Source organism: Strigops habroptila, chromosome 1, assembly GCF_004027225.2.
Source record: "Strigops habroptila isolate Jane chromosome 1, bStrHab1.2.pri, whole genome shotgun sequence".
In the NCBI taxonomy this organism is placed as follows: Eukaryota; Metazoa; Chordata; class Aves; order Psittaciformes; family Psittacidae; genus Strigops; species Strigops habroptila.
Window position 1 is genome coordinate 141,497,033 of NC_044277.2, and position 15,249 is coordinate 141,512,281.

Genomic DNA, 15,249 nt, shown 5'->3' on the forward strand with positions numbered 1-15,249 from the left:
AATTATAGGAAAACATTACTTTTGGTAGCGTTGACTTGAAGCTTTTGTACCGTAGTCAAGTTTTATGACTTTACTTGAATCTGTGCTCTTGTTTGAGGTTTTCTTAATGTTGTTTCTCCTTTATGTACAAGAAAATGTAAATAGGCCTGTTTAGGCTGCCCTTATTAATGAGTAGAAAAGTAGGGGCAGGGAATGGAATTTACCTGGAGTGATTACTTTCTGACCAGGTACTGATAATAACGAGCTAAAGGATTATGAGTATGTGTAACTGTTACAACATTTGTCATCACTGAACACGTCATTATGGAAATTAGTCTTCTGAATTGCATATCCAGTGTTTTCTTTTATTATTCCAGGTGGTACAGTATAAAAATAAGCTGAATTGTAGATACTCTTTTTTTTTTTTTTTTTTTTAAAGTGCAATGCTTATAAAAAACCAGAACATTTTAATGATGTTAATACTGCATTGCTCATATGTAGTTTGCAATGAACTGGTAGTGCTCTCCTTCCCTTCAGACTTTGGTTTCGTTTCTTAGGTTGCACATCTTCAAAAAATCCCTGATGGTGACAATGAGACAATGATTCCTGTACTGTCTTCAAAAAAAGCAAGTGAATTGCCAGTTGATGAAGTAGCAAGCATTCTGCAAGTAAGTAATTTTGTATCTCTTAAGAATGTGCTGATGTTACCAAACAATAAATTTGGTATTTATTAAGGACAGATCTTGTCATTGAAAGTGTATGCATTATCATGCACTTTGATACCAGCTGTTGTCTACTTCTAAAAGAACGTTGATTTTTAAATTGTTACTCAAAATGCTGTAGTCTCTGACATTTTCAAAAAAAGCAGGTATTTGGAGGGGGATGAGATTCAACTTGAAAGTGTTTGGATTTCTGTATGCTTTGAAGATTGCTTTTTGGTAATAAAAAAAAAATAGAGTCAGTCTTCCTGTAGAGTTCTGTCCTATTTTCATTGCTATTGCTTCCATTTCTCTAAGGAATCCTTAATGTCCTTAATTTATTTTGGTAGCCTCCATTTTAAGTGGAGGAACAGGATTGAGAAAGTTACCCATTGATAGATTTATGAACCATTGAGTCTGGGTTAATTTTCATGATAAATGGTCTTTTTTCATTTTCTGTATGCTTGACTGCTTGAGGAGTACACCATGATAAATGTTGGTCACTGACAACTCAAGACTTTGAAACTATTTCTGTGATTTGGCTGAGCAACTCCTGACATAATCCTCAAGACTCTGAATTATGGCTGCAGCTTGGCTAGTTGTAGAATTTTCTGCAGGGAAGACCAGTAATCATTTAGAAATGTGAAACAGCATCTGCTTCTGTAGTTCTTCTTTGAATTTCTAGATGAATCTCTTAAGTACTGCCAAACTGAGTTGTAGAATAGTAGCCACTTAGCTTTTATTGTCATACAAACATTAGTACCAAGCTTGCATTTCTAATGTTGCTAAATTTGTATAGTCTAAGGCTATATATTTTGGTGTTGGAATCTATTTTGAAGTGTAGTTTATAACTGTATATAAATGTAATTTCTGACTGTTATTCTTTGCATACTTTAATAGGCTAATCTTCAGAATGGCTTAAAGAACTGTGAAGTTTGTCATAGAAGGGCCTTCCATGGATGGAATGAATTCGATATTAGTGAAGATGAACCACTCTGGAAAAAATATATTTCCCAGGTTAAGATTTTTGTCCTTTCTGCTTTTTGGTTTTAATGTGTCAGTAGTTTTGCTCTTTATTTTGATTTACTTAGGTTTCATGTGCATGAATGTATTCTGATAAAAGTAGGGAAACTAGCAGAATAGGAGCTTCTAGAATAATTTACAAATTTAAAAAGCTTTTATTTGGGTATATGCCAGTGCTTTAGTTATATGATTTGTTCTTTAATGTATGTTCATAACTAGCCTAAGGGTTGGATAAGCAGAATAAAGTTCCCCGTACTCAAAGACTTGAGCATGAATCACACTAAGGTCAGATGCAAATGCCTGTGACTGTTGGTAAATACTTAAAAGGAATGTGAAGTATGAATAACTTACTAGACAAAGGAAATTTTAAAAACCAAAACTGCTATCTTTGAACTGAGGCGGGAGGTGGGGCCAGACTTGATGTTTGTGTTAAGCAGAACTGGCAAAAGTCAAGTGTGAATTATCTTCTTATCAGTGTGATTTATGATTCACATACATATACACACACACACACACACACACACACACACACACACACACACACACACACATGTGGGCACATGCAACTTTTCAGAATTATGTGGAAGTGTCACTCCTTCCTCCCACCCTCAGCTACACACGATACTTACAGCAAATTTTCACACAGAAGGTTTTTCTAATGAATCTGTAATGTCAAACATTTTGGTCAGTGTTTCCTGCATCTTGTCTGAGCAGCAGTGCAGTTAAATTCTAGAGTAAACCCTGAAGTAATAGATGGTTAATTCTAAAGAAACTGTTTTACTTGGGAGCAACTAAAAGGATATTCAGCGCCCTGCTGATGATAACAGTGGGAACATCATCACATACTAGCTGTCCTTTGGCATTAATGCTTTATTTTCCTGTGTGCAGTCTCAAATTAGTCAGATGCATCAGAACACTTCTAAAGCATATATCCAAGTCTGTTTTAGGTAGGATTTCTTAAGATACATATTTGCTTTTAATGTGCTTATCATGTGTGCTTTTAGAATGTTTTTCACTTTAATTATAGGAATGTTCTTTCTTTGAAACTTTTTTTTTTAAAAAGACCATGTTAGCACACAGCTGCCATGTAGAAGCAAGATCCTTCAGTATTAATCTGAAGAAAGCATATGATCTAAAAGGAAAACTCATGTCTTCCAAAACAAGAAATCATGTATTGAAAGTTATGAAGTATATTGCTGCCTTGATAGTGATCAGTTGCTGGGAACAGGTTCAGCGTGTTACCTCGAAGACATTCTTAATATATTTCAGGCTTCTTTTTGTATATTTAAATACAACATAAACAAATATGGGAGATAATTTTTTTGTCTTAAAAATGTGAATCAAGAAATGTAAGACTTTTTTTTTCCTGTTATATATCACATACAGACTATTCAAAGTCTTTGTTTAACAAAAGACTGTCAAACATCTGAACTGTAGAGTCAGATTTTCTTTGCACTATTAGAAATAATTTTAGAATAGTTTGCTTCAGAAATAGATCAGATCTGCTTTGAGAAGTAGATAAAATGGCATTTCTGTGAATAGTCTTGCTGAATTGTTGTTCTGTTTCATTTCAGTTTAAAAATCCCCTTATTATGCTTCTCCTGGCATCTGCAGTCATCAGTGTTGTAATGCATCAGTTTGATGATGCTGTCAGTATCACTGTGGTAAGGAACTAAAATTTCATCTTCATTGGGAGCACTTCAGAATGCATGACCACATATACTTTCAACATCACATGAATGTCATTGCGGGATAGGATCACTTGATTATAATTAATGGATTTGATTTGTATGCTGTCATTAAATCTGTTTGTGACTGGATTTTTTTTTTTTTTCTTGACTGGTAGCAGTACTATGTATTAAAATACATCAGTAACTATCTGACTGCATTTTGCATATTTAATCTCTCATTGGTTGAAATGCCTATCTTTAGCCATTTGTTCAGAGGAGCAGGTTTTTTGGTGTCATCTATGTATCTTTATCTTAAATTATGCTTTATTTTCAAATCAAAACCAACGTAAGCCTTCTGTGAACTTACTTTAATGATGTAATCTTTTAAAACTTGAAAAAGAAAAGTAACCTGAACTCTCTAGAAATAGCAGAAGGAAGATAGAAGATGGAATAATTTTTTCTTTTTTGGTGGAAGTTTGCAGTTAAATAGGGTGCTAAACCAGAGAGCCAAATACAGCACTGCTAAACATTTGTCATTGCAAATGTCACAGAGAAGAAAATTATAATTCCTTTGACCATTTTGGGGTGATAGTTGATAACTGAAAATTGGGATTTCTTTATGACCAGTGGCAGGTTCTAGCTGGTTTTTGTCTTGGCTGACTTCCGCATTCTTAATGTTGAGTTTTACTTATCTAACTAACTAAAGATAACTGGAGGTTGGCCCCTAACCCCTCTCATGTTTTAGAAAGAATAATTTTCTTTGGAAGATAAACTATGTTGCTTCTTTATTCAAATTCAGAATTGCAAGTGTTTTCTTATAGTGTTAGCTTGGAATGGTCTGTTATGTTCCTAAATTAGACTTAGGTCAATTACAGTATTATGAAATGTATTTAATCGTTGTGGCTGAAAGTTGAATTACTTCATATTTTTTTCCTTGGTGAGTGCCCTTAAGTCTATTTTCCTAACCCTCTTGAGCAAAGCAATGAAAAAAGAACAGGGCAGAGTAAGGGAACAGTAATTTCTTCGTTCTATGTTACAGCCTGAGAAGGAATCTTTAACAGCCCCATGAACATTGGTAGAGGTGTCTTAAAATATGGAGAAAAAGTGTGGTTGAGTTTCAGTTGTGTTTTTTGTTTAACTTCTGACTGACCTACTATTTAGTCTTGTTGTTAGTAATGCCCACTGTGTCACCTAGTGAATATTTATTTTTGCTTCATTTTCAGATGATAGTGCAATTTTTCTAAGACTGCATATATGTGCTCAGAGTCATAGGAAAAAACCTAATTTGCTGCTAAAGATCAATGGCATGTATTTCTTTTGGTGGTAATGCTGGTTTGAGCAGCTTTTGCCATCTGTTGGCTCTGCTGGTACAAAATGTATTGTAAAACTTTTTGATCTGGACTGGGAACTGAGGAATATTAAGGAAAAAAGAAAAACAACATACCTTTTTCCATTTGGAGGATATTGGCTTCTTGAGGCAAGCCGTTGCACACAGATGCAAGCTGAGAGAGTGACGTGAGGCTAGGAGTGCAAAGCTGTGTCAGGTAGCATGGATTATAGGAGATAATATTGCCTCCAAAAGGAACATAGCTGTGGTGGAAATGTTCGATGGAAAGATGGAATATATGTACTTGTTTCCTAATATTCAGTTAGTGAGGCTAACATTAGTATCATAAGGCAGATTTACTGGATTTATCCTTGATTTAGTTAAGAGTTCTTAAAGAGATTTTTTTTTTTTCTTGCAAAATGGTAATATCTTATGTTTTAGTAGTTGCTGTGTGTACTTTGAAGGCTTAATTAGTGGATGTTGTGTTATGGTTCTGTAAGTTTTGTTTGAGATCTCTGGTAACTTGGCTGTTTGGAGCATACTTGGTGTCCTGTCTCCCTTGGGAGTCTTGGGAAGAGTTTGAGTCTCATTCTTCTCTTGGTCTCCTTGCTGGGATATTTTATGGCTCCTAGTCTTTGGTTCATTCTTAGTCTTTGTCATCTGCTTATTTGAATGGAACCACATCCGTGGTGTTCTGTAGCACTTAACATGTCATTCCTAGCTTTGTTTTGTTCGCAGAAACCACCCAACATACTTCAGACCAGTTTTTCTATTTGTGTCATGGGTCTCTCTCCACTGTTGTATCTTGCTCACTGTTTAGAAACATAAAGCAGAGGAAGTTTTTCTTCAAAATTGCCATCTAGTTATTAATCTTATTTTTAGTAAAATCAGGTTATTGAGTCTCGAACATCACCAGAGCAGATGTAAATAGATAATGGTTTCACTTTTATAACAAACCCAAGGGATATGGAGTGATTTTGATAATTGGAAGGTCTGTTTCCAAATCATATTAACACATGTGCTATGTAGTTGTATTATGTATTTATATATTATGTGGTTATATTATTATTATTCTGTAGTTATACATATTTTTAACGTATGTAGTAACAACTATGGCTGAGCAAAAGCAAATAGGGTCAGTTACTTTCATGGCCGTTTGGGATTGTTTTATCTCACCTGCTTTTGTTTTCTTGCAGGCAATACTCATTGTTGTTACAGTTGCCTTCGTTCAGGTAAGACATCTGTTGTCCAAATAAGATTATTGCTTTTATGTAAACTCTTCTATTTATAAGACTGAAGTAGTTGCCTTGATGCATTGTACTGTGCATGGTTGAGTGAAGAGCTCTGTGCTTTCATCCACATCTTTTGCCTTTTTTTAAAGTGCTTTATTTGTTCTGTTTTAACTGCATTAACTTTTATGCATCTATTTTCATATTATACTCAGCCATGAAAGAGTACTTGTAAAGAAGCACTCAGAATAAACAATGCAGAAGTGCTTAAGCTTTTAACTTCACGTAACATAGATTTTGAAAATGTAGCTCTGGCTTCAATGTTGTACAGAAATAAAAAAAGAAGTCTTTAATTTTCTAAGTCATAAAAAAGTTGATTTCATTCTGTAAATAGTTTTACTCAGTGTGTGCCTAAACCAGAATTGCTTTGTGTTTGTGTTTTATATCTTTGTTGCTTTAATTCTGTAATCTGTTTATTGATTTAGAGATGAGTTGTGTTACCTACCTCTCCTATAGGAGAGCATGAACACAGTAATTTTTGGATTGACTCGTTAAACTGTAGAATTTAATCATGAGTTCAGAAGCATTACTGCAAGTTTTAGAAAGACCTGAATATATTGAAGGAGAATGCAAAGGACCTCTGCTGTTCTTTCAGAAGAAATGCATCCAGGCAAATCTATAATTTTTTTCAGTGTTTCGACCATACTTGCTTTTTAAAGTACCTAATATAGGACTGTTGAGGAGCATCTCTTATCCTTTAGGTTGGAATATTACTTTAACACAGCTCTACTAGTAAGGTAAATTTCAGTGGATGTGATGTATTTTATTGTTGCTTAACTTTTGCCTGTTTTAAAAATACTGTCCATTTTTTTTCCAATGTCTCTGCAGGAGTACAGATCAGAAAAATCTCTTGAAGAGCTTAGTAAACTTGTGCCTCCAGAATGCCATTGGTATGTAATTGTACATCCTTTGTCCTAAATCAAGTCACATAAAGTTTAATTTGAAATGAGGACATGAAGAAGATTTTACTAAACTTACTGCCTTTATATCAAGCTTTTATGCTGACATAGACCATGTTTTGCTTTTGCTCATTTTAAAAATGGTTTTATGAGTCTAAAAAATTGCTCCACATTGTTTCTTCTCTGAACCCTTCAAATGATGTCACAAATGTGTAACTTCTAAGAAACAAGCAGCAAATTAGAAATAGTACTTTGTTGAAACCAGTAACATTGCAATGTGTAGTCAACAGTGTGAATGCTTTTCTTGGGCAAAATGCCAGAGGGGGAGACATTCTTACTGCTCTTTGTGTTTTTACCTACAGTGTACGAGAAGGTAGGGTAGAACATACACTTGCAAGAGATTTAGTTCCAGGTGATACAGTCTGCCTGTCAGTTGGAGACAGAGTCCCGGCTGATCTACGATTATTTGAGGTATATACCTAATATTGTTTTTATATTTAATAACCTTTCTTTTTGTGGGACATGGGGGAAGAGAAGATGGCTCCTGAATACTGAAGTGCAATAAGTGTTACTGTTTGGAATTCATAACTGTTTTGATAGAAATTTTGAAAGAATTACTTCCCGAGTGTAGTTTTACATTCCTAACAATGTATGTATGTCATGGTTTAAGCCCAGCTGAACCCAGGACAATGTAGTTTCTTGTTGTAGAACATGAGAGGAAAGAATTTTCATATTTTATGTAGTAATGGATTCTTGAAACTGTTGGTTGAGTCCTTTTTACAACATGCTAAACATGGAAAATGATTGGTTTCAGTCTGAATGGTAAGAGATTTTGGCAGCTGGTTGCAGGTGTGTTTGAGTCTTTATTTGTATTAATGTTCAGGGTATTGTTTCGGTGTTCTCTGGTAATGGAATATTAAAAAAAAGAAAATTGAAATTGTGCCAGCATAATCTTTTCTCTCTGATACTACTTCATCAGTGTGTGTTGTTACAACTTCTAGTTTACTGTTTGATTTGTAACATTAGCACTGGTGGAAGTGCTTGAGTCGAAGCAATAGCAATATAGTAGTACTTGTAGGTTCTCTAAAAATGAAGAGTATATATATTCATCTTGCTTATTTTGGCTGAATAATGTCATGTTACTTTTGTGTTAGCTTGGGGATTCTCAGGTTGCCCAATATCTGGGCTATCATGTTAAAGTAATTTCTGGATACGATGAGCTGTATATCCACAGTTGATACTGGATTAATCAATGTTCATTTTTATAGATAAAGCCTGAACAAGCTAGTTTCTGAGACAAATTTGAGGCACTCCTCAGAAATTTGTCTGGATCATCAGTTGTAAGCCCCTGTAGTGCAGTTACTTCTTGAGAGGGTTGGTTTTCTGTGACTGCAAACACTTTCTTCTTCCCTCAGCAACTGTATTGTCTCTGCATTGATATGAAACTATTGCAGCAGCATCTTACTTTCTTGCTTATAAGCTTATAGCATGCTATGAAAGCATGCTTGGACCTCTTGCAAACAAGAGCAGGAATGGAATTGAATTTCTCAGATGTCTGTAGCCCTACACAAGATGAAAATTTGTGCCATTTTTATCTCAACTATTCTTGCAGATCATTTGAAAATAAAAGCATGTGATCTTATTTTCATCTTATCTCTACTGGGCATTGTTAAAAATTACATGAATATCATCTTTTTGGAGAAAGACACTAGAAAGAACTAGATCTCATCTACATAGTGGATTGACACCATCCTAGGAAACTTCAGAAATGGTAATGAGGCACTGTTTAGTTTCTGAAGTCTTTCATCTATGTGAAAAGAAGATCACCGGTGTAATCTTGAAGGGGCAGTCTTGTTTCAAAAACATATTTGATGACGTTTTCTGGACTAAGTTTGCTGTATGTTAATAAGCGGTCCATGAGGTTTTATAGTAATCTTCTCTAAATCCAAAATCATAGAATCATAGAATCGTAAGGGTTGGAAAGGACCTTAAGATCATCTAGTTCCAACCCCCCTGCCATGGGCAGGGACACCTTGCCCCAAACCACATGGTCCAAGGCTCTGTCCCACCTGGCCTTGAACACCACCAGGGATGGAGCATCCACAACCTCCCTGGGCAACCCATTCCAGTGCTTCACCACCCTCACTGTAAAGAACTTCTTCCTTATATCTCATCTAAACTTCCCCTGTTTAAGTTTGAACCCATTACCCCTTGTCCTACCACTACAGTCCCTAAGGAAGAGTCCCTCCCCAGCATCCTTGTAGACCCCCTTCAGATACTGGAAGGCTGCTATGAGGTCTCCACACAGCCTTCTCTTCTCCAGGCTGAACAGACCCAACTGTCTCAGCCTGTCTTCATACGGGAGGTGCTCCAGCCCTCTTATCATCCTTGTGGCCCTCCTCTGGACTCGTTCCAACAGCTCCATGTCCTTTTTATGTTGAGGACACCAGAACTGTATGCAGTACTCCAAGTGAGGTCTCACAAGAGCAGAGTAGAGGGGCAGGATCACCTCCTTCGACCTGCTGGCCACGCTTCTTTTGATGCAGCCCAGGATACAGTTGGCTTTCTGGGCTGCAAGCGCACACTGCCGGCTCATGTTAAGTTTCTCGTCAACCAACACCCCTAAGTCCTTCTCTGCAGGGCTGCTCTGAATCTCTTCTCCACCCAACCTGTAGCAGTGCCTGGGATTGCCCCGACCCAGGTGTAGGACCTTACACTTGGCTTGGTTAAACTTCATAAGGTTGGCATCGGCCCACCTCACAAGCGTGTCAAGGTCCCTGTGGATGGCATCCCTTCCCTCCAGCGTATCAACCGAACCACACAGCTTGGTGTCATCGGCAAACTTGCTGAGGGCGCACTCAATCCCACTGTCCATGTCACCGACAGAGATGTTGAACAGGACCGGTCCCAACACTGATCCCTGAGGGACACCACTCGTTACAGGTTTCCAACTGGACATTGAGCCATTTACCACAACTCTTTGCGTGCGGCCATCGAGCCAGTTTTTTATCCACCGAGTGGATAAAAAATAATAAATAAAATATTACATCAAGAACTAATATACCTGTAACAGTGTAGATTTTAAACACAGTTCCTTTCGATAGTGTTGATAAATCAGACAAGTAGCAAAGTGGCATCTTCAGCCTGTTTCAGCTTGGAGTCTGAGGGATACATCACAAATAAAAAACTGCTTTTAAACTTTATAGAGTTAATAATTCTTTATGGCTCTCTGGAAAGATTCATTGCAGTTTTTGCAAAGTGTCCCTTTTCCTTTATTGATACAGCATCTATATTTTAAAAGGGGGTACTGCACTGGTAACTATTTGGGAGACTAGCCAGAATTAGAGGGATTTGGCTGATCAAAAACCACTTTAGTAATGGTACTGTCCTCTTTTAACATTGAGTAAACTGGTTTTGGTATAGCAGCCTGGGTTCATTTTGATGTCCAGCTAGAATTGGAGTGCATCAGAGTTATCATGCCACTTAAAAAACAAGACACCAAAACCCCTTCAACTCAAACCTTGGAGTGATCTGCAATAGTGTGGTAGAGAACGTAGCATAACTGATTCTTGCTTACTCCTCGTGCTATCCTCTCAAAGAGCTTTGGCAATTGAGTTTTATTGTGTATCCTTTAACACTGTTTTTCTTGAGAGGGCTATCTTGAAATTTAATGATATGTTTAACACCAGTGGCTTTATATTTTTAATAATGCAAAATTATTTTACTTCTTGTGAGCAGAGTTTTATGATTCAGGCTTTGGCTTTGTTCAAGATCCATTAAAGTCAATACATTATGATGTATGAATTGATGTCAGCTGGGGAAAGATTTCATTTATATTTTGAGACATTTTTTGTTGTGAATTGTATTTATAGAACACACATTTTATTTTCTTTATCTGTCAGTTGATTATTACAGAATAATTAATTCTTAGCTTTTCTTTCTTGTAACTCTGCCCACATGCTACCAAAAATGTACAAAAATAAAACCTAGACCAAACAAAGACAGTTTCTTTTCCTCTAGTCTGTGTGACACTTGCCTGAATAGGATTTTTTCCTTTAGAGAATTTGTGACCAAAAAACACTGTTCACCTGTGCAAACGTCAAAGTCCCACAAGGGCAAGTGCAGGGTCCTCTACCTGGGTCGGGGCAATCCCAAGCACAACTACAGGATGGGCAGAGAATGCATGGAGAGTAGCCCTGAGGAGAAGGAGTTGGGGGTATTAATTGATAAGAAGCTCAACATGAGCCAGCAGTGTGCACTTGTAGCCCAGAAACCAACCGTGTGCTGCGCTGCATCAAAAAGATCGTGACCAGCAGGTCAAAGGAGGTGATCCTGCCCCTCTGCTCTTGTGAGACCCCCCCACTTCATTCAGCTCTGGGGCTCCTAACACAAGAGGGATGTGGACCTGTTGGAGCGAGTCCAGAGGAGGCCATGGAGATGCTCCAAGGGCTGGAGCACCTCTGCTATGGAGACCGGCTGAAAGAGTTGGGCTTGTTCAGCCTGGAGAAGAGAAGGCTCCAAGGAGACTTTAGAGCAGCTTCCGGTGCCTAACTGGGGCCTACAAGAAACCTAGAGAAGGGTTTTTTATAAGACCAAGTAGCAACAGAACATGGGTTGATGGCTTTAAACTACCAGAGGGTAAATTTGGATTAGATATATGGAAGAAACCCTCTGCTATGAGGGTGGTTGCCCAGAGAAGCTGTGGCTGCCCCATCCCTGGCAGTGTGCAAGGCCAGGTTGCATAGGGCTTGGAGCAACCTGGTCTAGTGGCAGGTGTCCCACTAGATGGGTGGGGGTTGGAATTAGGTGAGCTTTAAGGTCCCTTCCAACTCAAAATATTCTATGATTCTACAAAATACGGTTCTCGTAAGTTCTTAATGGACCGTCGTAGGAGGAAGCAGAGAGAGGAAGAGTTGAGAGGATAATACGTATGTGCACTTTCATTCCCAGTTAATTGTTTTGTTTGGTGACAGAATGCATCACAGTTGAAACCTGTTCAATGTTTTACATTCAACAGCATTTACAAAAACAGTTGTGAACATAAAATCATGAGTAAACTTTGACTCATGAAAGTGAGAGCTTGTGGCATTGCTGCAATATTCTGTAGGAGTGCTTGTTGCTTTGTTGATCCTTAAAATATGGTTGCCATTGACATGGCTTCTTACCATATGAATAAATTGGTTATATTTTTAATGTTAAAAAATGGGAAACTTCTGTTAACACTTCCAATTATTTAAAGATTGTCATGCTTTTTAACTATTTTGTTTTCAAAGGCTGTGGACCTTTCTATTGATGAATCCAGTCTTACAGGTGAGACAGCTCCTTGCTCCAAATCTACAGCTCCTCAGCCAGCAGCAACCAATGGAGACCTTACTTCTAGGAGCAATATTGCTTTCATGGGAACATTGGTCAGATGTGGAAAAGCAAAGGTAAAATCATTATTGATAAGGAAGAATATTTTCCGTGTTTCAACTATTTGAAGGCTGTTCTTAGGACTACATATATTTTGAGTTTTCTGAAACAATGGAAATGGTATAGAAATAGAATTTTTTTTATTGGAAATATGGAACACTACTGTGATACACTTCAGAGTTTTTTCAGTGGTGCTTTTTCGGACACTGGTTTAAAAAGAAAAGTAATGTAGGGCCAGGAGAGCTCAAATTTATAGGGAGCAGATGAGACTCTTCTGTCCAGGATTTTGCTGTGGTATTTTGCTTTCAGAGCTGCAGTCACATGTTTGAAAATGCATAACTGAAAATACAGTTATAGCTAGCATTAGATAGGTGTTACCCTATTTGAGTTTTGTTACTGGTAGTTACAAAATACTTCAGCAGTGCAGAGCATAGCAGTTTGTTTCACAGAGGCAAGATGTTTTTTAGGAAAAATATTCCCTACTTTTGCCAAGAATTAATTTTATGAACAAAGCTAACAAAGTCATACTAGGCTAAATGGCATTTGCCTGCTATTTGAGTCAAAGCTATCAAGAGCAACCACTAATGTTAAACTTCAGATTTGAATTTGCTTTAATTTTGTTTTTATTTTAGGGGATAGTTATTGGAACAGGAGAAAATTCTGAATTTGGGGAGGTTTTCAAAATGATGCAAGCAGAAGAGGTAAGAGTGAATATTTAGAATCAAAGACATGTATTTTGTAGCTGTATATTTCATTCATTAAAACTTTGGATTTATTCCAGAGGAACTGAGTTAGACTTAATTACTCTGCTTTTAATATTTTTCTTTCCTCTAGTGAAACAAAACTTAGCTCTTGAACATGAAAGTAGTAATTGAATTCTGTGCAACAAAATATCCATAGCTGACCTGAAAAATATTAACTGTGAAAATAACATTCTGAACCTGTTTAGTGAAACAAATTTCATTGCAATTTGTGGAAGTGGTTTTGGGGTTGTTTTTTCTTGGGGGTTTGGTTTGGTTTGTTTAAGTGGAACTGCATTTGTGCAAAAGAGATTTGTATGAGAGATTCGTAGGACTGCATTTGATTAGCAGTGTACTCTGGGGTTATGCATGTATCGCCTGCTGTTTCATGATCTCCACCTTATCCTTTAATAAGCTCTCTTTGACTCTCTTATATTAAACTCCCACAGTGATTTTTCTTTATTGCAGTGTACTGATCTACATGGGAATTCACTCTTAAGTGTGTTGTGTATCTTGGGCCTTCTAGCTGCTTCTCTGGCTGCCTGACCCAATGTAGGATTAAGGGAACAGTCTATCTCCAGATGTCAGAATGTGATCAGGCATAGTATATGCAGCACTTTTTCTCCCCAGATATTTATACTTCTGAAATCTGGCCAAAAGCAACTAAGGGCATTACATGTTTTAGCCAGGAGTGCATCACTGACCCCATGTTAGCTGCAGTGCCTTACTGCACCTTTCCAGGGGAATACTGCTGTCCAGTCACCAAAGTGGAATCCACTTTTATGCACATCTGAGGAAAATATGATCATCTGCTCAATAGTTTTAGCTTGTATTGTAACAAATGTAATTATTAATGGAAAAAAAACCCACAACCCTATATGAGCATTTTACACCAAAAACATTCTGAAATACCAGACTTTTAGGGTTATTTTTGAAGTTTATATTACAGTAAACTCACTTTAAAAGTAAATTCTGAAGGTAGGAGTGAATCGGACTTAATATCAAGTTTTTCATATAGAGTGTATGCACTTCTTTCATAACTTGTTGAATGAAGATGACTTTACAGTGAGCCTGTCTTCCTTTTTGTGTTTGGTTTGGTTTTTTTTTGGTAAACTTTCTGTACTGTAGGCCAGCATATATCTTACTGGCATCCAATGTAAAAATCCACTTTCATGTTTTATTTTTTCTTTTTTATTGAACGTTTTGCTTTGCATCCCTTCTTCTTTCTGTGCTTTTCTTTGGGTTGTCTTTGCGGTTTTGTTTGTTTTCACAAGGTAAACATATAGAAGCAATAGGTGTAACTGCATTTTATTCACTATCAGCCTCTTGAAATTTGGCTATCTAAAGTAATATGTAATGCAGTTCATGCTTTTTAACCAACGCTTGTTAACTCTTACATGTTTACCAATCATCAAGGCTCCAAAGACACCTCTGCAGAAGAGCATGGATCTCTTGGGAAAACAGCTTTCCTTGTATTCGTTTGGTATAATAGGTAAGAGAATTTACATGAAAGAATTACAAATTATCATGTAACTGAAACTACCATGTAGGCTTGGGAAAACGGAAGGCTTGGTCTCTTTTTTTAAAACTATTTTGGCTCCTCGTTCTATTGGTCACTTTGAGTTCATGCCACTAATTACCTGAAGATGACTAATGTGACGTAACTTTCATCATAAGGATGTTTACTTGTTTTTTCCTGCAAATGTACTTTTCTGACTGACTTTTTGTCCTCTAAATGTTTCCTTTTAAATTCCAATGTGTCTTGTATTCTGATTCAGGGTGTGAGAAAGTGAGTACCTCGCTGTTGGTATGATTTGGCAACTTGACCAGCAGAAACTTTCTTCACCTTTGCCACACTAATGGAATCATGCTTTGACAGAGAAAGAAATAATATGGTTTTTTTATAGGTAGCACAATGATAAGCTTGGTTTTGGCTATTTGAGTTCTTTTTCTTGTCCCCATGAGGCTACAGTAGATGTTAGTTTTACATTTATCCTGACAACTATTTTCTTTATAGGAGTTATTATGCTGGTTGGCTGGTTGCAAGGAAAACATATCCTTGATATGTTCACAATTGGTGTGAGGTGAGATTTTTGCTTTTAAATAGTGTAGATTGTGCATTGCAGCAAGTGCCTGAAAGCTAGTGATATGTAGTGTGCTTGCACACAGACTCTGCTCTTAAGTTCATGTAAGTAATTAAAGACGAAGATGT

General features: G+C 37.0%; 1 protein-coding gene across 5 annotated transcripts in view; it reads left to right on the forward strand.

Moving 5' to 3' along the window:
* ATP2C1 (ATPase secretory pathway Ca2+ transporting 1) overlaps positions 1-15,249 on the forward strand; it is a 50,298-nt gene that overhangs the window by 14,843 nt on the left and 20,206 nt on the right. For all 5 annotated transcript variants that reach the window (XM_030510247.2, XM_030510283.1, XM_030510275.1 and 2 more), the window contains 10 exons: positions 537-647; positions 1,578-1,694; positions 3,275-3,364; positions 5,894-5,929; positions 6,815-6,876; positions 7,248-7,356; positions 12,159-12,314; positions 12,930-12,998; positions 14,454-14,529; positions 15,055-15,121. In XM_030510247.2, coding sequence (XP_030366107.1) covers positions 537-647; positions 1,578-1,694; positions 3,275-3,364; positions 5,894-5,929; positions 6,815-6,876; positions 7,248-7,356; positions 12,159-12,314; positions 12,930-12,998; positions 14,454-14,529; positions 15,055-15,121 — 893 coding nt within the window. The remainder of the gene's footprint in view (positions 1-536; positions 648-1,577; positions 1,695-3,274; positions 3,365-5,893; positions 5,930-6,814; positions 6,877-7,247; positions 7,357-12,158; positions 12,315-12,929; positions 12,999-14,453; positions 14,530-15,054; positions 15,122-15,249) is intronic.